A 22,829-nucleotide genomic window follows, 5' to 3' on the forward strand; every position below is an offset into this window, starting at 1 on the left:
TCCGAAGAGCTCGCTGCCGGTTGAAGCACCTCTGTCAGGAGGTTAGTCCTGACTGCCACCGTAGGTAGCTCGAGGTTGAGAGTCTCGGCCGCCCTACCCAACACTATGGCGTAAGACGCTCCCTCCGCGCTAGCCATGGTAGGAGGAGACAACATGCCAAGGTCTGGTGAGGTATCCAAACCACTGGCTTCCCCCAGTTTCTTTCTCCAGTCCGGTACATAGCCCAACTGGTCAGTTAGAGGGTCTCCAGACCGCTCTCAGTCCTCCTCACCCTCCTCTGGCTGCCAATCTGGTCTAAAAGAGCCAGGGTGAAACAAGGGCACAAAAGTAACCGTCAGCGCCGGATACGTCATCGGTCGACGCCACGTGTCCACATCGGGATGGAGGCCGGGGTCGACGCCGGCTGGGGACAGAACCGGTGTCGGCTGCGGACGTGGAGCCGGTGGAATCGACACCGGGGGAGGCGTAATGAGGTCGACCGGCGCTGATCCGATCTAGGCCTGTATCCAAGGGGACCCAGCAGTGCCAGGTATGGAACCGCTGGTGTCGAAGGCCTAGAACCCCCAGCCGAGTCTGCGGGGCCCAGAGGCGTGCCTGCGGAGTCAGGCTGTCCAAAGATGGCATGCATTGCTTCGTAAAATTGACAAAGCTGGGTAGGGGTCTCTCCGGGTCCTGGGAAGGAAGGGGAACCTGGAATCGACCCTTTGGGCTCAGCACGCGCAGCCGCGGGAGGGGCACCACCCACATCCCTCGTCGCGTCGGCCGACGGACGGGGAGAAGTCGAAAAGCGACGATGCTTCTTAGACTTCTTCTTGTGCTTTAACTTACCTGACATCGAGTGCAAAGACTTGGAAGAAGAGTGATGATGATGCCGGGCCTCGAGAAGCTTTCGAGACCACTCCCACAAAGACTTCAGATTCACGGCGCGGCAGTCGGAGCACGACTTGGGGTCGTGGTCACGCTCCAAGCAAAACAGGCACATGCGGTGCGGATCGGTCACCGACATCAGTCAGCTACAGGTACCGCTAGCCTTGAAGCCAGGCATCCCAGACGTGTACCAGGAGTCGAAGACTCGAAAACGGTGTAGACAAAAGTCGGCAAGAAGTCAGTCAAAAAGTGACTGGAGGTACCGCTCTCTCCGGAAATGAGCTGGCTGGCGCGGAAAAAGAAAGAACTGCCGTCAGTGCGCAAGGGCATTGTCTATGTAGCTACCGCAACGTCATCCCGGTGACCACGACGCCAACGACAAACGCGGAGTCGACCAATGCCATCTTTCGACATGCAGGGGTACTGCTGACGAAAAACTTTCCGGATCCAGTTTGACGCCTGGGAGTAATTCTAAGGTAAGGAATCTATAACTGACTGTTTCTTTCAGATGAAAAAGATTTCACAGCACTGTCTGCCCCACAGCTGAATCAGTATTACTTGCAGCTTCCAGACAGTAATGCTTGGTGAAAGTGTTCCTGCTACACCAGGTTGTTGCTCTGCAAATCTGATGAATAGGAACACTGGCAAAGAGGCGTTGAGGAGGAGACTGCTCTCGTAGAGTGAGCTTTCACTGTTGAAAGTAGCAGTTTGCCTGCTTGTTGATGGCAAAACTGGATCTTAAAAGATATCCAACAAGCTATAGTCTGTTTAGTGACAGGATATCCCTTTTTGATTTTCCCATACGCCACAAAAAGCTGATCAACCTTACGTATACAGGCTGCTTTCTGTAAGTAGAATTTTATGCCCCTTTTTAGATCCAGGGAATGCAAAGGTCTTTCTGCAGGTGACTGTGGATTTGGGAAGAAAGTCTTCAATACTACTGGCTCGTTTAGGTGAAAATCCGATGGGACCTTGGGTATAAAGGTAGGATTTGTCCGGAGTATAACAGAGTCTGTAGTGAACTGGAGGAAAGGATGATGAGTAGTGAAAGCCTGTATGTCGCTTACTCGTCTGGCTGATGTAAGAGCCAGCAGAAGAGACGTTTTCCAAGTAATGTATTTTAAGTCGGTCCTATGAATAGGCTCAAATGGGGCCATCATAAGCTGTGTTAGAACAATGTTGAGATGCCAAGATGGAGGTGGACGCTAATTGGAGGGAACATTCGAAACAGTCCTTTGCGAAACTGTTTTATTATTCTTGATGACCAAAGCGACTGTGACCCTTTCTGCCGTTAAAATCTGGAGATTGCGACAAGGAATACCTTAATAATGGAATGAGAAAGGCCAGATTTGGCCACTTGCAGGAAAAAGGGCAGTAATTGTTCCGGTGAAGACTGAATAGGATGCACCTCAGAGTTTACACATCAATGACAGAATCTTTTCTGTTTGAGTTTGTGAGTCTTAATAGTGAAAGGAGCTCTAGCATTAGCCAGGACCTCTCGACAGTCAGCCAGAATTACTAAGTCGGCGAACTCATTAGTGTTCAAGAGCCAAGCTGCTAATCGTAGCGATGTTGGGTCCGGATGGCAGACCTGGCCACAATTCATTTTCATTAAGTTCTGTAATGGGCCTAACAACCTGGAACTGCCCTCCGATAGGAGCAGAAGCTCTGTGAACCAGAACTGGCGAGGCCACCTGGGAGTATGAGAAGTATTCGGCAGGGTTCTTTTCTCATCTCCTGAAGCACCCTTGGGACTAAAGGAATCGGAGGAAAAGCGTAGGCATAAATCTTTGACCAGTTTATCGAAAAAGCATTCCCGTTACGATACCTGTTGTGGTAGCCAACTGGCGAAGAATTGCCATTTGCGGATCAGACTGGTTGCAAATAATTCTAACCTCAGCTTGCCACACAACTGAAAGATGTAATTCAGCATTGGTTGATGGAATTCCCATTCGTGGTTAGATGTAATCGAGCTGCTCAAGAAATCTGCTAGGTTGTTTGCTACTCTTGGAACATGTTCTGCTGTTAGCGTTATTTGGTGTTGAATAGCCCAATCCAGATCGGCTGAGCCTGTATAAATAGCATAGCTGATCTTGTCCCCCCTTGTTTGTTTTAATAGTGCATGCTTGTTGTGTTGTCTGTCCCAATTAATACTGAAGCTCCTGATATTATTGAGAGGAAAGATTTCAGGGCCAGGAATATTGCCTTTAACTCTAAAAGGTTTATGTGTAATGTCCGTTGATTTTGCCTTTATGAGGCAGAAGTCCAGATAAGGAAAGATTTTAATTCCTGCTTGGCGAAGGTGAGCTGCCACCGGTGCTAGGACCTTAGTGAACACTCGGGGCACTGAATGAAGGCCGAATGGTAGGACTCGGAATTGGAAATCCCTGCCAGCCATTCTGAAGCGTAAGAATTTCCTGTGCCTGGGGAGGATAGGGATATGAAAATAGGTGTCCTGAAGGTCCAGGGTCATCATGAAATCCTCATGATTTATCAATTGAAGCAACTCCTGAAGTGACAACATACAGAAGGATTGCTTTTTTAGAATTTTTTCCAGACAACGAAGGTCCAAGATGAGATGTCACTTCTCCGATTTCTTCCTTATGAGGAAAACTTTGAATAGAACCCTGTTCCTCACTGTAAAGCTGGTACCACTTCGATAGCTCCCTTTCTTAACATTCTTTTTATTTGAGACAAAAGTTCTTTCAGGTGATCAGGACAGGGACCTCTAGGAGGCTAGTTGGAAGGAATCTTTAAAAAAGTGTGACTGTTGGGAACTATATCTAAAACCAATTTGTCCGTTGTTATTGTAGACCATTCGGGAAGGAAAAAGGAAACTCTTCCACCAACTTTGACAGAGTTGATGGGAACTCTGGCCTGCAGTTTACATCTGTCACTGCTTCGTGGAGTTACCCTGCCTCTGAAAGCCTTTTTTCCCCTGTAGCTTGTAGAAAGCAGCAGGAGGTTGTTTAAATTACTGTTGCTGTTTTGATGATGGGTACCTTGATTGACCCTGATATGGCTGGTACTGCTTGTACTGGCTGTTACCACCCTGAAAGGAGGACGAACCACGTCCTCTTGCCCCACGAAAGGGCTGCTTCTTGAATTGTAGAGTGCCAAGAGCCTTTGCAGTATCTGTGTCCTTCTTGATGGTCCAAAGGGCTTCATCGATGTGGTGTCCAAATAGGGATTCGCCATAGTAAGGAATGTCAATCACCTTCTTCTGAACTTCTTGTAGCTTTTCGCCAGCCCCGATGCCTCAGGACCGGAGCCCCAGCCAGTTGGTGAAATCCTGTGGAGGGAACATCCACTGCGCAATCCATGATCTCAGCCGAGATCCTTTCTCCCTCCTGTGGAATCTCGAGTGCCTCAGATTTGGATTCTTCTGGTAGCATTTCTATAAATGGTGAAATGTCTGACCACATTTGGTGGTCGTATCTGCCTAGAATGGCAAAAATTAGCCACTCTTATGGTGGTTGCCGCCATGGTGGAAAATGTCTTTCTGATGGAGTCGAGACATCTTCCATCTCTATCCGGAGGAGCAGACAGAGGAAAGCCGGATTTCTAGCATGACGGGCCGCTTGCGAGATCACAGAATCCGGCTTAGGTTGCCCAATAAGGCAGGCAGGTAAATTATCAGGAGCCTTATATTTCTTCTCCGACTTTAGTAAGACTGCCGGAATTGAAGCTGGTGTCTTCATTACTTTCAAGCCTTCCTGCCATATGAAATCTACTATTGGAATAGAGCGAACCTGTTTCTTTGTCTGTGCTTTGAAATCATAGAAGAAACAATCAGATTGTTTAGTTGTTATGGGAAGCTGAAACCTCCTTGCCGCTCTCTCCATAAGGGTATGGAAACCCCCTATGTCCTCAGGTGGTGAATCTATTGGAGGTTGAGTTGTAGGCGATGGTGTCTGGATCTGATAGTCATTCATTAGGAAGGAATATCTCATCTAACTCTCCTTCCTCCCTATCATCATCAGTGGTGTGAATATCCTGATGCTACTGTTGCGGAGGGGGGGGGGAGACCTAGTCAGCAAGGAGGGCTGTGTAATAGGAGTCTGAGGAACTGAAGATGCCGGCTCTGAGAGAGGAAATCTGTGGTAGTAATCCTCTATCATATGTTGTAAGTTTGAGACCAGGGAAACAGGCATCTGGATAGTTTGTTCACCTTGTCTCTCCTGGTTGGTGACCTCAGAGTAATACACATAGTCCTCCTCTTCATCGTCCTGGCATTTAATTAGAAGGTCAGAACAACTGCGAGCCACCCATCATCTTCTGATTCCTCCTCATCTGCTCCATAATAAAACATTTCTTCTGGAGAACAGGGAGACACCTTACTTGGAGAAGTGCGGATAGGCAGTATTATTTCCTGAGAAGGTCTTTTCTTAGGTAAAAGTTCTTTATTATATTTGGATGCTTTCAGATTTGTCGACAGAACAAGCATCGACGATGATGTCAAGCAAACCACTGACTAGGATGATGTAGAGAAAGTTTTCGTCGACATTCCCTCCGTCGACGGTCCAGATGTTGACAAGGTTCGTCGACGAGGATCTTGATCTAAAGTCTTCAGCTCTGTCGACAAGGCAATTGTCGACAAAGCCAATGCCCGTGAGAAAGACTTATTCTTGAGAGCCACCGACAGCCGCAGCGTCGACTTTTTTTTCCATCGACGAAGACGAAATTGTCGTCAATGATGGTCTTACCTTCACAGATACTAACCTCGACGGAGAAGACGCCGACGACATGATCATTTTTGCCTGAGGTGAAGAGAAGGTAGAAGACGTTGTTGTAGTGGTGACAACTGAAGTTAGTCGACAGCTGAGCCAACGGAGCATCTTTAGTGTGAGGTAAAGTTGTCTCAGGAAGCGACTTTGACGTCTGCTTCATTGTTTAAGACGTTTTAGAAGGCGTAGAGGGCAAAGACTGACCCTTAAGAGAAGCTGATTCTTTTTTAGAAGATGCAGGCTGGTCTTCATGTTTTGAGGTGTGGTGATGCTTTTTTAACACCTTAGCAGCCTTAGGAGTTACTAGCTCCGCCTCACCAGCTCTTTTTTTGGAAGCTGTGGTCTTTAATGAAGTATCACTCTCATCAGATAAAAGATTGTCTTCATTTTTAAAATTCTGTAGCCACAGAAGAAGACGTCCTTCTCGATCTCTCAAGGTTTTTTGAGAGAAGGTCCTGCAGATTTTACAGTCGCTCATCTGGTGATCAGGGTGAAGGCAGTAGATACACTTCTTGTGGGGATCCTCTGAATGAAGTCTTAGTTTCCCACAAGAATCACAATGCCTGAAGAGAGATCTTTTAGAAAATGACATGTTGGAATGAAGATCTGAAGAGATCCAGAAGGCCAAGAGAAAGTACTGAGCAGAGCTCAGGGAGACTCCCTTCACCCGATGTGCGGTAGAAAATCTGAGAGCATGGAGCCTCTGTGGAGAGGGTTCTAGAGGGTGCTGTCACCTGATTAGCTGAAGTTTGTACTATTCTAATGACCAGGATGAGATAATAAAGTGAAATGGTTTTCTCTATTAACTTTAATGATAGAGTAATTCTTACTGCTATTTATGTATCGTGGGACTGCCACTTTGACGACGGGGAATGATTCAAGCATGTGAATCTATGAAAGATACCCCAATACTGGAGAATTCTTTAAATCTTCTGTTTATCAAAGTGGAAGCCTCTGGGACATACTGAGCAGTTGAGAAATGTCATCTTAGAAACAACTACTTTTGACACATATTACACATGCATGGTAGTTTGCTCAGTTTTGGATATATTTGTTTATAATTAAGCAGTTTCTGGTTACATGTTAGAAAAAAGAAAGAGTACAAATATAGGAGTAAAATCAGTTTTATTAAAAAACCAACATACAGGGGACAGTACACAAATGGTGTATAATCAGCAATTCATATTATTTTTAAATTGTCCTATATTTTTTACTTACATTAGAACAGCCTCTTTGGGTTTCTCTGCCTTGATGAACTCTGCTTCTGCCTCTGGAAACTTGCCCTGTGAGGACAACAAATAAACACTCATTCAGATCAGGAAACGTAGCCTACAATAGGAACAGGTAGTTCTAGTATGTGTCCATGTTAGATCATCACTGCTCAAACAATTCATGCTCATTGTACCCTGTGCGAGGTCACTAAGTGCACTGGGCATGCTCACTCTATTACTTCCCTGCAAACACCAAGACATCTGCAGTTCAGTATCAGAAGACAAGCAAGCACTGCTGTAGGAGAGTAGGGTCTGCTTTCTATGTTCACCCCCACTTTTTGCTTTTGCTTTACTGGTTTTCGACTTAGATGTGGCTGTGGGCCTGCTAATCAGACCCACAGCCCTGCTGTTCTCTCTCTAAATTGATACTATGCACTTTAGGTACATAACCCATTTGGATAGGATCACCTTATTGGCCCCTGTACAGTGTACCTTAGGTACCCAGGGCATAGGTGTAACCTAGGCCTACCAGGGGCTGCAGCATGTATTATGCCACCCCTGGCCTGGCCTTCCATTATGACACAACTGGCTGATCACTCAACTGGGGCAAGGTCGTGTAATCACTCCTTGCTTAGGTGTAGTATTCCTATACCTAGCTTACATATAGACACATGTGTACCTATCAGCCACTCCTATGGCAGGCCTTAACAATCCTGGAGGCAGAGTGCTTGGTAACATGTGAGATGGTGCTCTAGCATGAGCTGAGCCTGTCTGCAGCTTTCGGAACCATGTCCTTATAGCTGTTCTATGATATAGCCTACCATATACTCTTAAAGTGCCTTATAATCTTAAACGGTTATGGTAACTATGGTTTGGCTTTATCAAAACATGTCGTGTAAGGTGTCTAACACTTTGGAATAATACCCCCATCCCATTTCTGGGGATGAGGATATTATCCCTCCCTTTTAGAGGGAGAAGACATGTTATAACCTACTTACCCGGTTAAAGTTAACCAGTGCCCCAGCATCACAAAATGGATGCTGCTGCCACAGACACGAGTCTGACCTCCTGCTGCTGGGAGTGATCCCGGCAAGGGAGGCTTGGACAATAGGATTCCTGCCTTGGGAGGTGTGAGCACCACCCCAGACAGGCCTTAGTGTATTGGGGCAGGGAGGGATGAAAAGAATGAGACATGCCTGGGGCACACAAGGTGTCCCGTGCATAGTCCAGTTCAAACCGGTGCTGGGGCTCTCCAGCCCCAGTCCTGGCGCGAAACTGGACAAAGGGAAGGGGGTGTAACCACCCCCCTCCCAGGTCCCACCCATAAGGCGTGACCTAGCAGGTAACCCAGCCCCCCAGATTTGGATAAGAGTGGTAGCTGGGCCCCAGGAGATTAGATTATCCTGAACCTGCAACTTGAACAGAAACTCTGGACCTTCGACATTCGACGAAAGAAGAAGACTGAAGAATCTCCCTTGTGGCCAAGGAGTGGCTACCCTGTGCAAACAGGCACCATCAAGAGACTACCCTTTGCTTTGCTGAAGTTCTACGAGGGACCGACTGCAGAGCCCGACCAGAGCCTTGACTTCCAGACTTCTCCGACCCTGATCCACATCCACAGCCGAGCTGAGATCCGTGGAGGCGACGAGAGACGTGGGACCGGCTACCTGGGAAAAGTGGCGAGTATCTTCCAGCGCAGCTTCTGAGGTACCCTCGAAGTTGTGCACCGGGGATTGAGAAGCCCCAACCCCAAGCACCATCTGCACCGAAGATCAGCCCCCCACACTCCACGAGTCCTGCGTGGGGCCCTTCTGCATTTTCCTGCTTGCCGCGCCTGTCCGGTTGCTTGCCCGTTGGCTAGTGGCCTTTGTGACGACGCACCCAGAAATCTTCACTGCTGGTTTGGCTCCTCCAGACTGGCTCCCGCTTCTTTGCAAAAGAGAAGCACCCCAGACCTTCCTGGTCTGCACCAGAAGCAAGTCCTCCGTTCTTCGTGGGTTCCGCTTGCCAAGGCTTGGTGAGTCCTAGTCCAACTTCGACGCCGCCGACAGCAAGAGCCTTCGTGGGACAGCTCGCCTCCTGGTCCTGGTCGTCCTCGACGTTCCCTGGTCCTCGTGGCTGCAGCGACAAGCTTCACCTTCACCTGCAATCTTCACGACATCGCCTGGTTCCTTCCTGGTTCCACGTGGTCACTGGCTAGTGACCTTGACTCTGTCCCTCCTGCTTGCAGGTCTCCTCTCTTCTTGATCCCAACCTTGGGATCCACCGGACACTCTTCACTGACTGCCTGTCAGCAACTTTCCTTCAGGCATCCATAGAAGTCCACGATGAAACCCGACGCAAGTTCACACCTATGCACCCGCAGTCCGTGGGCTAGGTAACTTGGGTACTTCGGTGCTCACAGGGGTAGTGACTATCCTAGGGTCTAGTTTCCGAGTCTCGACTCTCTAGCTGCTTCAGAAGTGTCCTTAAACTGCTAATTTCTAACTGCTAGTAATTCTATCGACTTTTACGCATTACGCGTGAGTGTTTCCACTCTGCACCTGAATCCCGTGGGCCTCCCACTTCCTAACTGTTGCTAGTCCCGCGATTCCCTAGGCCTAGGCCTATCCTATTTCCGTGACAGTGGTCCTTATACCACTTACTTAGTATATGGTTTGCGTGGCCCCTAGGGCCTAACTGTATTACTTACCTGTGTGACTTAATGTATGCATAAATAAGACTGTGTTGTACTTACCTCTAATCTCATAAAGAGTGCTGAGGGTTTGACTAGAATAAATACACTTTATTTTATATATATATCTGTTGTGGTGTCCTTTCATTTGGTATTCACGGGATTATATATGGTATCACAGCTGGTTTCACATGCCATTCAGAGTTTAGCCTAAGACTGCTCTTGTCCATGCTACCACTAGGATAGCTGGTCTATAAGGTTGACTCTACAACCAATCACCATAAGGGTTGTTTGGACTGATATAAGGTGTACACTAGAACTAGTGACATCATACATCAGGCCAACTTCTCACAACTGCTGTGACAAAGAGTCAAATACATGAGAAATGAATTAGCGAACACTCAAAGCAGTTGTTGCTTAGCCTCTTTATTTTCAGACACACAGGAAAAATTATGAACCCAACGTGTTAGATGATGTTTGTGTTGTGGAATAAGAACATGTTTACAGGAGAATGTTTACTATTCCTTAGAATGATCAGTGTACAGGGCAAATATAAAAGTACTTTAGTATAGGCTTCTGCTCCAGTGCTTAAATGTGACATTACAAGCAATTGCCCTGTGTTCCGAGCATTAACCATGGCTCACACCCTCTTCAAACGAAGTTAACCGCTAGCAACTGACGATCCCACAATTATGGTGGCTGAGCAAAACAAACAGCTGTGAATGCAGGGCAACATGTGGGCACTAAGGCTTTTACCAGTTATTTACCTAATCTGAACATGAAAAAGTCCTCCACTGTCTACATCATGTTCTACTGAACCTAAAATGCATGCAAACAGCAGAACTTAGAGCAAGCATACTTGGCATTGTGATTGGTTGAACCAATCTACGCAGTCCATGCATATTGCTAATGAAAGATGAAGAGCTACAAAAACACCCACTTGTATTCTGCACAGTAAGATGTGGATTTGTGCTGATCTCAGAAATGGATACATTTGAGGCCACATGCCTGAGCACAGTGGTCTTTGTAGGCCTAGAGGTGGCAGTGGACCTACATGTGACATTCCACAGCTTCCCTGTGCTCTGTCGAGGAGGGGGCACAGGAGTTGGACATTTGACCACATCCCAGGACAGCAATAACATGGCAGAATAAACCTGGCTTACCTTTTCCCTGTTGGGAGATCACAGCTGTGAGTAATTAGCAACAGATTTTGTTGTTCCTACTAATGGATTTCAATGGATGTTGTGCACAACAACCTAATTCTCAACCTAGCATGAAGCACTATTTGCACATATGACGTCTATAGAGAGCAGACAAGTTCGGTGGAAAGATATCTCTTTCGGGTATACCAGTTTACTGTTAGATGAGTGACTGAAATATTTACTCTAGTACCGAAGCAGATAAAGAACACTTACAATGAAGCAATACTCTACAAAGGGATCTAACTATCAGCTCCTGAGATTCACTGCCAGGCCCAGGAAGTTAGCCACATCCAGTGTTGTGTGCAAACTCCTGTAAACCTGATACTGAGAAGGACCACTAGTGGCACCAGAACTCCCCCTACTAAGTCAGAGAGGGCTACACTAAACTGTTTAACTGCTTTCAAAGCTGAACATGTGGGTGTAAGATGTTTTTCAATAAAATATTTTATGTCCGAAGACAGGTTTTCTATAAATTAATTCATAGAATTCCAAACAAAAGTTTACTACAATGGATTCACTGGTTGCAATTCTTCTTTGAGGTTTCTAACATTTATCAGGACTGAGAGCCATTTGAACAAGTGACTTACCATTGGCAATGTTCTTTTTGGTGGATACTCTATCAAACTGCAGATTCCTCGCCTTTAGAATATCTCCAAGGTGCCAGACTGGGACTGAGATTTTCACAGCAGTGTCCCTACATGCCAGTAGGTGACGCCATTCAGCTCCACACTGGCCTTATTCTGCCCCGAAGTGATGAAGAGAAGCTGCATACAAGCACAAGTCCTACGTGTCTACATCAGTTTACTGCTTAACCCTGCATCCTCAGATGCAGAGCATGAACAATTGGAGATACCAGTGTATAATTTTGGACATTTTTAGACAGTAAAGAGAGACCACTCACAGAACGACAAGTTTGAAGGGCAGTGAGAAATCTGAGGTTAGATAGAGTAGCCACCAAAAAGAGTGTTACCAAGGTAAGTAACTGGTTCTCTGATGGATGCTTCCAAGAGTAGATTCTTTACCTTTAGAATTGATATCAAAGCAGTACTTCCCAAAGATGAAGGGTCTGGAGTGGGCTCGGAACAAAAAGTCCTGCAGCAAAATAAGGGCAAAATGTCCTCCCTGCCATACTTAGTTGAACGTAAGCTCTGAAACCCATGCCGCTGTCTGACAGATGTCAAGAACAGGCACACCGGAGGCTACCTCTTGGCCTTACTAGGTCTTATTGCAGTGGACAATACACCTTGACAATGTCGGTTTCGGTACCGCTTTATCTTTTTTTGCCCCAGAGAACCCCACAAAAGTGGATTGTCCACCCAATAGTCTTTGGTGCGATCAATGTAAAAGTGGAAGGCTCTTTTGGGGTCCAATCAATGGAGTCCCCCCTCCCCTCCTCGAGGAATGAGGTGGGGCAAAGAACTTTTGGAGGGCGATGGACTGCCCAACGTAAAAAGGAATCATAACCATTTGCATAAACACCGTCATTCTTCCACAACACCAGCTTATCTGGGGGGAAAGGTGGAGTAGGGTTGTAGCACTGAGAGCGACTGGAGCTACTGACGCAATGAGCCGAGGTGATCACAGTTAGAAAGAAAGTTTTAAGAGTCAGAAGGCACAAAAAGCAACTCTACATCGGCTTAAAGGGAGTGCGCATGGGGAAAATTAGGACTACAAATTATTCCAGTAGGGCATGAAAATGGTTTGGGAGGGAACATGTGTCAAATCTTAAAGAAATCACATCACAACATGTGATTTAAACAAGGACAGTTGGTCGATAAAAGGCTGAATGATCGATAGGGCAAACAAATAACATGTAACTATACTCACTGCAAGACCTTTTTGGGTCAAAGACAAAACAAACAAGAAGACATCCAACAGCTTGGCTTATAATGGGTCTGTGTTGCAGGCCACATATTTATCCCAGCGGCAGCGGAAAGCTTGGTGCATGGACGTGAGCATGGCACCCACAGCTTCCGGTGGTGGTAGATTGAACACAGTCAGCTGCTGCCGCTCAATTCACATGCATGGAGACATAGATTGTGCAGGTTCGGGTGCGGAACCCTGCCTTGCTGCTGGAACAGATAATCCTCCTGAAGCGAAAGAGAGATGCTCATTCCCCTAAGTACCACACTCTCCTGGTCCAATCTGCAGCTATTAGGATTACTTGGGGCCAGTTGCTTCTTTAAAGCATGGGGCAGAAGAGGCATTCTATGTTCCACTGTAGACTGAATGTGTATCCTAGAGAGAGCATTCTTAGCAGCTCTAACGCGCAAAGGTTTTGACACTGCATGTTGTCAGTAGTGATGAAAAAATCCAGAGAGGGTTCTCCCATTTGTCAGAAGATGCCCTTCGCCATTCGTGATCTGCCAGGTGCTGCCGCCAAAGCCTGTCCATCCTTACGTTTTATTGATCCTGCTAGGTGGTTCACGATCAGGAAGATGCCCTGACCCTCCAGCCAGCTCCAGAATCATTGCACCTCTTTGAACAGGATGCAGGACCCCACTCGGCCCTGCTTGCTGCAGTCCCACATTGTGGTGGTGTTATCTGTGAGTAGCTGTATCAGCCTTCTGCTTATGGGGGTAGGAAGGATTCCATTGCAAACAAATGGCCCACAGCTCCAGAAGACTGATGTGAAGTTTGGTTTCCACTGGAGATCAGAGCCCCCTGATTTCCACCTCTCCCAGAAGACCCCCCTCAACCCAGCAATAACACTTCTGTCAAAACAATAAGCTCTGAGTGGGAAAGAGAGAGGGGTCTGCTGCTGGTTAGATTGCAGATGAGTAGCCACCCCTACAGATCTTGTGCAGTATTCTGGAAACGAGGATGACATGCAACAGGTTTCCTTGGAGTTGAGCCCACTGAGACTTCAGATCCCACTGCACAGCCTGCACACGCCTCCTGGCAAAGTAGACAAGTAAGTTGCATAAGGTCATCAGGCCAAGAAGTCTCAGAGCTGCTCTCACCACGATCCAGGACAAGGCTGAAACATTTGGATCATACCCTGAATGTCCTGGACTCATTGCGACGGAAGTAAAGCCCTGCACTGCATGGTGTCAGGAACAGCTCAGATAAAGAGGTGCCCTGTGTGAAGGAGTAAAGTGTGATTTCAGCTCGTTGATCGAGATCCACAATGATTTCAGGAAGTTTGTCATTGTCTGCTGGTGATCTATCACTGACTGTGGTGAGCCTACCTTCAACAGACAGTTGTCGAGATAGAGGAAAAGAACAATTGTTACTTACCTGTAAACAGGTGGTTCTCCAGTATTGGTGTCTTTCATAGATTCACATGCTTGAATATTCCCCGTCGTCGGAGTGGGAGTCCCACGGTAAATAATATAGCAATATATACAGTCATAATATATATATATATACATAAGTAATCATGTAAAAACAGAGATATAAGTAAGTGATAAACATCAAGAATGTCCCTATATGAAATCTCCATAGAGATACATGGAAAGAGAAAAAAGACATTTGCAGTCTATCTCTGTCATTATGTTAGTCCAAACTACGGCCAATCAGGCGCCAGCTCCTCTCTAGAACCTTCTCCTCAGAGCTCCTCACCTCAGATTTTCGTAGCACCAAAGTGACTTTAGAGTGTATGAGGAGAAGAGAGCCTCTGAAGGGAGGAGGGAGGGTCGCATGTGAATCTATGAAAGACACCAATACTGGAGAACCACCTGTTTACAGGTAAGTAACAATTGTTCTTCTCCAGTATAGGGTTGTCTTTCATAGATTCACATGCTTGAATATAGAATAGCTAGCAGTAACAATTATCATTGTTTCCATAGTCATAACAGCACTAAACAATTGTAATGCCAATCAATATCCTTATATATATGATATTACAGAATATCTATATAAGTGTAAATGAACCATTATTTCAACGGTACATGGAAACAATATGGAGGAGGGAAGGAAGAGGATCACCTTATTTAAAAAGATTGCGAAGCACTGCCTGCCCAACTGCAGCATCCTCCTCGTTTAAAGCTGCCAAGCAGTAATGTCTTGTAAACGTATGTCTACTTGACCACGTAGCTGCTCTGCAGATCTGATGTAACGGCACTCCAGCAAATAATGCGGTTGAAGAAGACATCGCTCTAGTGGAGTGAGCCCTCACTGTTGACTGCAATGGCTTGTTTGCCTTTTGATGGCAGAAGACGATGGCTGCTGAAACCCAACGTGCAATAGTTGGTTTTGTGACTGGACGTCCCTTGTGATAGCGTCCATAAGCTATGAAGAGTTGATCAGTCTTTCGTAAAGAAGCTGTTCTGCTGATGTAGAACTTTAAACATCGTTTCACATCCAGGGAATGTAATATCTGCTCCGCAGGAGTTTGAGGATTAGCAAAGAAGGTTCTCAAAATCACTGGTTCGTTAATATGAAAGTCTGAAGGCACCTTCGGCAACAAAGTTGGATTTGTACGCAACACTACAGAATCTGGTTTGAACTGTAGGAAAGGTGGATTTATGGTAAATGCATGAATGTCACTGACGCGACGTGAAGACGTTAGTGCCAGAAGAAGAGCCACCTTCCATGTTAGATACTTCAACTCGACCTTGTGAATAGGTTCAAACGGTGGCCTCATTAGTTGTGCCAATACAATGTTTAGATGCCACAATGGAGGCGGGCGTCTAACAGGAGGAAATTTGCGAAATAACCCTTTGAAGAATTGATGGATAATCCTTGAAGGACAAAGGGACGTCGAACCATCCTGACGGAAACGGGAAATTGCCGCCAGAAAAACCCTCAAGGTTGCATGAGACAATCCGGAGTTAGCTAAATGCAAGAAGAAAAGTAGCAATTGTTGTGGCGTGGAGTGAAACGGGTGAACCCCATTAGCTGCACACCAGTGGTAGAATCTTTTCCACTTTAATATGTGTACGTTTTTACCGTAGAAAGAGCCCTCGCCTGAGCCAAGATGTCTCTACAGTCCTGTGGGATGTCTAAATGGGCAAATTCACAGTGCTCAGGTTCCAAGCTGATAAGCTCAGTGAGGAGGGATTCGGATGACAAATTTTCCCCTTGCTCATTGTAAGTAGATCTGTACGAGGATGTAGAAGGATTGGTTCGCATTGAGACATTAGGAGTAACTCTGAGAACCATGCTTGCCGAGGCCAACGGGGGGCTATTAGAAGTAGATGGCAAGGTTGCCTCTGCATCTTCCACAGGACACGAGGTATGAGTGGGATTGGAGGAAAAGCGTAGGCAAACAGATTGTACCAGTTCATCAAAAGGGCATTGCCCCGTGATCCTTGGTGGGGATGCCAGCTTGCATAATCTCGGCATTTGCGGTTCTCTGGTGTGGCAAAGAGATTCAACTGTGGACGACCCCAACGTCGAAATATCATCTCTAGAGTTGGCTGATGTAACTCCCATTCGTGGGTCGAGGAGGAGGACCTGCTCAGGGAATCCGCTAGGATATTGGATACCCCCGGTAGATGAACTGCTGCAATCGTGATGTGATGGTTGAGAGACCAATCCCAGATCGACTGGGCTAGTAGAGACAGTTTCGGAGATTTTGTTCCGCCCTGCTTGTTGATGTAGTGCATGCAGGTTGTGTTGTCTGTCTGTATTAGGACTATTTCTCCTTGGATTAAAGGGAGAAAGGATTTGAGAGCCAGAAATATAGCCATGAGCTCCAACCTGTTGATGTGCCAGGCTTTTTGGCATGTTGTCCATTTTCCCTTGATTGATAGATCCTCCAAATGAGCACCCCATCCTTCTAGAGAAGCGTCTATTGTTATTGTCATGTCTGATACTATTGACAGAAAAGAAATGCCTTCCATTAGATTTAACGGTTGTGTCCACCACTTTAGCGCCGATTTCATCCGATCTGTGACGGTTACGAGATCGTTGAAAGAACCCGTAACCTGACGCCATTGAACATCCAGTTCTTCTTGGATCGGGCGTGTCCGTAACCTGCAATGAGGGATCAATGCAATGCATGATGACGTCATTCCCAGAAATAACTTTAACAGTCTTACAGAAACGGATCTTTTTGATCTGATATGGGTTACCAGACGGAAAATCCTTTGAAGACGGTCTTGGGAGAGAAATGCCCATGCTGACACTGTCTCCAAAGTTGCTCCCAGAAAATCCTTGTGATGAGAAGGCTGTAGATGGGACTTCGTGGCATTTATGGAGAGCCCTAAGGTGCGAAACACCTCCTTGCAAAGACGTGTGTGCTGTCGAAGTTGCACTTCCGATTGTGATTTTAGGAGACAGTCGTCCAGATATGGGAAGATCTGGACACCCTGGAGACGTAGGAACGCTACCACAGGGGCTAGCAACTTTGTAAACACTCACGGGCCGAACGTAGGCCGAATGGTAGTACCTTGAACTGGAAATCGTTCCGACCCACTCGAAAACGAAGAAATTTTCGATGTTGTCGTAGTATGGGGATATGAAAATATGCATCTTGGAGATCGATTGTTGCCATGAAATCTCCTTGTGAGAGTAATCGCAAGATCTCTACAAGCGTCAACATGCGAAAGGATTGTTTCTTCAGAAACCTGTTGAGAGCCCTCAGATCTAGAATGGGCCTCCATTCCCCGTTCTTTTTGGTAATAAGAAAAAATCGGGAATAAAATCCTTTTCCCCTTTGAGATCTTGGTACTACCTCTATAGCTCCTTTGTCTATTAGAAGTTGAACTTGATGTAACAGTTCCTTGATATGAGCCGGTGGTGGTCCGGTAGGTGGTGTGGGTGGAGGGAATTCGGTGAACTCTAAAGTGTGACCTCTTTCTACAATGTCCAAAACCCAACGGTCCCTTGTTATGGAGGACCATTGAGAAGAGTACAGAGAGATTCGACCTCCAATTTTCTGGGACTGATACAAGTCATTGTCTCTTAGGGGTAGAACCCCTATAAGAGGATTTTCCTCTGTAAGTCTTGGAAGACTGCTGACAAGAGGTTTGCTGTTGGTTATAGGAATAACGGTTGGAACCCTGGTTATATGGTCTATACTAGTTGTTTCCTCGTCGAAAATTAGAGGAGGTGCCGTGTCCGCGTGCACCTCGAAAGGACTGTTTCCGAAATTGTAATGTGCCCAGAGAGCGAGCAGTCTCAGTATCCTTCTTTATCGATTGGAGAGCTTCATCCACATGATCTCCAAACAAAGCCTCTCCGTCATATGCCATGTCCAATATTCTTGCCTGTACTTCCTGACGAAAGGATGTTGAGCGCAACCAACCTTGCCTGCGCAATACCGCTGCTCCAGCAAGTTGACGGAATCCCATATAGGCGATATCAACTGCACAGTCTATCATCTCTGCAGATGTACTCTCACCCTCCTGGAGTAGCTTTAGGGCTTCACTCTTTGATGGTTCCGGCAGTTGTTCAACTAGCGTTGATATATCCGCCCATACCTGACGGTCGTAACGGCCTAAGATGGCTAAAGCATTAGCCGCTCTCACAGTGGTGGAAGCCATTGAAGAAAATGTCCACCCTATGGCGTCCAAACGACGTCCATCACGATCAAGTGGTGTAGTGATCGTTGACGCAGGGTTTCTAGCCCGACGTTGCGCTGCCTGCGTCACCACAGAATCTGCCTTTGCTTGACCAGTAAGACACGCTGACGCTCCCGAAGGCGACTTGTACTTTTTTTCCAATCTGGGCACCTGTGCCGGAAGACTATTTGGGGTCTTCATAATCTTTTTGCCTTCCTCCCAAATAAATTCGATTATAGGGATTGTATGTGTTTGTTTAAAAGGCTGATTTTTGAAATCGTAAAGGAAACAATCCTCTTCCTTATGTTCCGTTGTCAATTTGAATCTTTGTACTGTCCTATCCATTAACTGGTGAAAACTTGCAATATCCACCGTTGGTGAGTCACCAGGTATCACTGGAGAGGGAGATGGTGTTTGAGCATGATAATCATCCCACTCCGCCATACCATCATCCTCATCATCATCATCATCATCATCGCCACCATAATCGAGAATCTCACCATCCTCTCTGTCTTGAGGAATTTCTTCTTCTTCTTCAGTAACATGAGAAGGTACTGTCCGAGTTGAAGAATTTCGCAGCGGTAGTGAAGGTGTTACCACAGATGGAATTGGAGCTGGCACCGGTTCCGATATAGTTGTTGGCACCACTGGAGGAGGCGGGACCACAGATTCTTGTGGTGATAAAGGAAACCGCCGATTATAATCGTCCAACATGAGTTGAAGATTTGTTATCAGGGACAGTGGTAGCGTCGCAGTTTGCCTTTCTGTAGGAATTTCTTCCTGGTAAAATTGTTCCTCATCTTCACTACTATCCTCTTGGCATTTTATTATTAAATCTGAGGGGCTGCGTGCCGTCCCAAACGATTCAGGTAAACCTTCTTCTGAATCTTGATCAGAATCCGTGGCAAACAATGGAGAAGGAAGGTGGGAATCCTCAAACGATATAACTTCACCCGACATATCTGGTCGAGAACCCGGTGGCAATGGTACCAAAGGAGCAGCGGCAAAAGACGAAGTAGGTGCTGTAGACGTGGAAGAAATTTGATCTTTTAAGGACCTCTGAGCAGAAGTCGTCCTTTTAATCTTTATTTTCACTGAAGAGACTGCAGTTGACGGGATCGGAGACATAGAAGGTACTGAGGACATCTTTGTAGACGGACTTGTCAACGGAACCATCGTCAACGGGACTATCGTCGACGGAAGCATAGTCGATGGAACCATCGTCGATGGAACCATCGTCGACGGGACCTTCGTCGACGGGACCTTCGTCGACGGGACCTTCGTAAACGACAACGAGGTCTTCTTCTTCGTCGACGGGACACTCGTCGACGGATCAATCGACGACGTAATCGTCGACGAGGACGATTTCACAACCTTTGACGACGACGATGTCAATGTCGACGAGATCTTTTCCTTCTTCGTCGACGACGATGCAATAGGTTATATAGATGATACAGTCTTGATGGTACTGATTATCATCGTCAACGCCGACAACGTCGACGGAACCGTCGTCGACGATGTTGATGCTGACGTCGTCGTCAGAGTCACCGTCGACGAGCAGGAAATTGCGGATTTCGTCGTCGGAAGCTTCGTCGACGATGAAGCCAGTTTTTTCCCTGAAAACTGGGAAGTGGAAGCCTCAGCAGCCTGAGAACTATGTCTCGTGGGCGACAAAGCAGTAGTCAAGGAAGAAGAAGTGGCAGATGTCATAGTCAAAGACATTTTCTTCTTTTTCAGAAAAGGAGAAGGTAAATCTTGTATACTACTGCGCTTTGAGGCTGTGTGGGAACGGCCAGAAGTAAGGCTTTCTACCTCAGAAACCACTTTATCTTTATCCTTAAGTCTCTGGAGCCACAGCAAGAGACAGCCTTCCCTGTCTTTCAGAGTTTTTGTAGAAAAAGTTCTACAGAACTTACATTTAGCCACTTCATGGTCTGGGTAAAGACAGTAAATACACTTACTGTGTGGATCTTCTGAGAATAAACGTAGCTTTCCACAAGAAGAACAAGGTCTAAACAAAGACTTCTTACTTGAAGACATGCTGAAGAGAACAAAACTGAGCAGAGCTCAGGGAGACTCCCTTTCACACGACGTGCGGTAGAAAATCTGAGGTGAGGAGCTCTGAGGAGAAGGTTCTAGAGAGGAGCTGGCGCCTGATTGGCCGTAGTTTGGACTAACATAATGACAGAGATAGACTGCGAATGTCTTTTTTCTCTTTCCATGTATCTCTATGGAGATTTCATATAGGGACATTCTTGATGTTTATCACTTACTTATATCTCTGTTTTTACATGATTACTTATGTATATGTATATATATATATTATGACTGTATATATTGCTATATTATTTACCGTGGGACTCCCACTCCGACGACGGGGAATATTCAAGCATGTGAATCTATGAAAGACACCCCTATACTGGAGAACTGGTATCCCCCAACTCTGAAGATTGGCGGTGAAAACCGCCAACAATTTTGCAAACACCTTAGGGGTCATGGTAAAGCCAAACAAGAGTACAGCAGTTAACTGAAAACGAATCTGCCCAGCCTTGCAAAGCAGGAACATCTATCACAAAAGCAAATATCCGAAGGTACAACTCGTCTATCAGGGGGTACCCTCTACCCTCTTGATGGCCCCTTTGGCAAGATGGATAAGGGTGAGCCTGGAGTTGTCTATACACCAACCCTCTGGAGAAGCCTCGGAAGGGTCGAAAATGATGAGGGAACTGTCTGACAGAGGGTTGAAAAGGTTAAAGAATGCGCCATATCTCTACTTTCCCTATATCGTCCGAGGGCACCCATCAAAAATAATTTCTATAAGGGCTGCTTCGTACCTCTAAAAAGGCCTGTGGCTCTCATTCATGTATGGCGATGAAGCACCAGACTTCTGCCCACTTTTGACCCCAAGCAATCAGTAGCATCCCAAACAGTCCAAATTACATATTTGGCTGCATCCCTGCCATTTTAAATGGATTGAGCTTAGGAGGCCCAAAACTGCTCTGGGGCCACTGGAAAGATCTTGCTGGCCATGTCCCAGAGGGTTTGTGCATCACAGCCTAATCAGAAGAACACATTCACCAACCTCAATGCCAAGCCTACTAAAGACAGCATTCGCTTTCCAAACACCTCAATCCTTTTCAAACCAGTTTGTGGAGGTGTTGTGAGGAATACATTTCAATTCACTTTGCTGGTGGAAGCCTGGACCACCAACCTTCCAGGACTAGAATGCTAAATAAGAAAATGTGGGTTATAGAGCACCAGTCTGTGGTGTCTGGGCACCTGCCTGTTCATGGTTGGGCAAGAGCAAAGCTTAGCCCAAGTGCCTATAGAGGTGTCAGTCAGGGCTTCATTAAATGGAAGTAATGATCCTGATTAAGGAGGCCCATGGTAAAAACCCCCAGTAAGGACATTTGTCTTGACCTCAACAGAAGGCAGCCGTAAGTCCAAGACCTCAGCTACTCGTCTAATCATTATGGCAAATGAAGCACTGGCGTTCACATAGAAACGGTCATCATCTTAGCGGGAAGGGGTAAATCACTCCAATAATTACTATTGTCATTGTCAGGTGATAGCAACCTCTGGCGAAAAAGCGATTGAGCCTCTGAATACTGCTCCGCAGTAGTGGAAGTGTGTTATCGGAGCCAGACTGTAGAGGGACTGGGTGCGCTGCAGCAGTCGGAGTGCGAATTCGGTAGGGGTTGGGATGGATTCAGTTCAGGGTAGGACATCTGAGCCGGCACCGGATGGCCCACCAGCGCTGGCGAAGTCGGTATTGGCATCGACGAAAGAGGTACTGGCACTGGGTCTTGGGGCTGGAATAGAAGTCAGTACCAGAGATGGTGCAGCACCCACGATGGGTTCCAGGGGCTTAGGCAGCACAGAGAATGTATCCCTGGTGTAACACAACTGGAGGCCACTGTGGATCACTTGGGCCTGAAAGCACACCAAAGGGAGCCGGAAGAGTGCCAAATATATGCAGCATGTCCTCCTTAAAATACTCGACCTGCTGTACAGCCGGGAGCGAGATCGATTAGCATCCTGATGCCCTCCCGACTTCTTTTTGGATAGAGATTGGCAAGATGATTTCACGACTCGCTCTCAGTTCATATGCTTCATCTTCAGCGTGGACTTCAACTTACCGGATGACTTTAATCGCAAAGAAGACATATTGAATACAAGACTGCAGCTTCAATTTGAAGGAGGACTCACACAAAGTCTGTGACTTCTTTCAATGTTTCTCGACATACAGCATTGATTCACCTCCCAGATCGCCTTAAGGTACATGACTGGACTTGGAGTTGTACTTCAAGACCAAACACCAATGGCCCTCCTCATGCAGGTCTGTCACCTATTGCTGACAAACACAGCATGGTTTGAACCCCGTAGTCTTCAGTGGGGACATCAATCCGTTGAACTCTGGAAAAACAATCTGAAAGAATTTGTAAACTGACGAAAAAGGGAGCGGAGCTTGTGATCCACGTTAGAAGGTGCGGACAGAAATGAACTGATGTTGGTGCGTAGGTGAGCCGCTTATATGTAGCTCTGCTACATTATTTCTGGGGCAGAAAGAGGCCAACGCAGAGCTGAACGCGCAACCTAACAGCTTGTGGGATCAGAACTGTGAAAACATCCAGATCCAGCCTGAGGAACCAGTGGTTAAATGCATCCACCAGAATTTTGAGTCTTTATCAGGTGCA

General features: G+C 46.5%; 1 protein-coding gene across 2 annotated transcripts in view; it reads right to left on the reverse strand.

Moving 5' to 3' along the window:
• Window positions 1-22,829, reverse strand: part of IFT172 (intraflagellar transport 172) — a 1,173,227-nt gene that overhangs the window by 364,700 nt on the left and 785,698 nt on the right. For both annotated transcript variants that reach the window (XM_085613308.1, XM_085613307.1), the window contains one exon: window positions 6,813-6,877. In XM_085613308.1, the coding sequence (XP_085469434.1) occupies window positions 6,813-6,877 (65 nt within the window). The remainder of the gene's footprint in view (window positions 1-6,812; window positions 6,878-22,829) is intronic.

This window comes from Triturus cristatus, chromosome 6 (genome assembly GCF_964204655.1).
Source record: "Triturus cristatus chromosome 6, aTriCri1.1, whole genome shotgun sequence".
Lineage (NCBI taxonomy): Eukaryota > Metazoa > Chordata > Amphibia > Caudata > Salamandridae > Triturus > Triturus cristatus.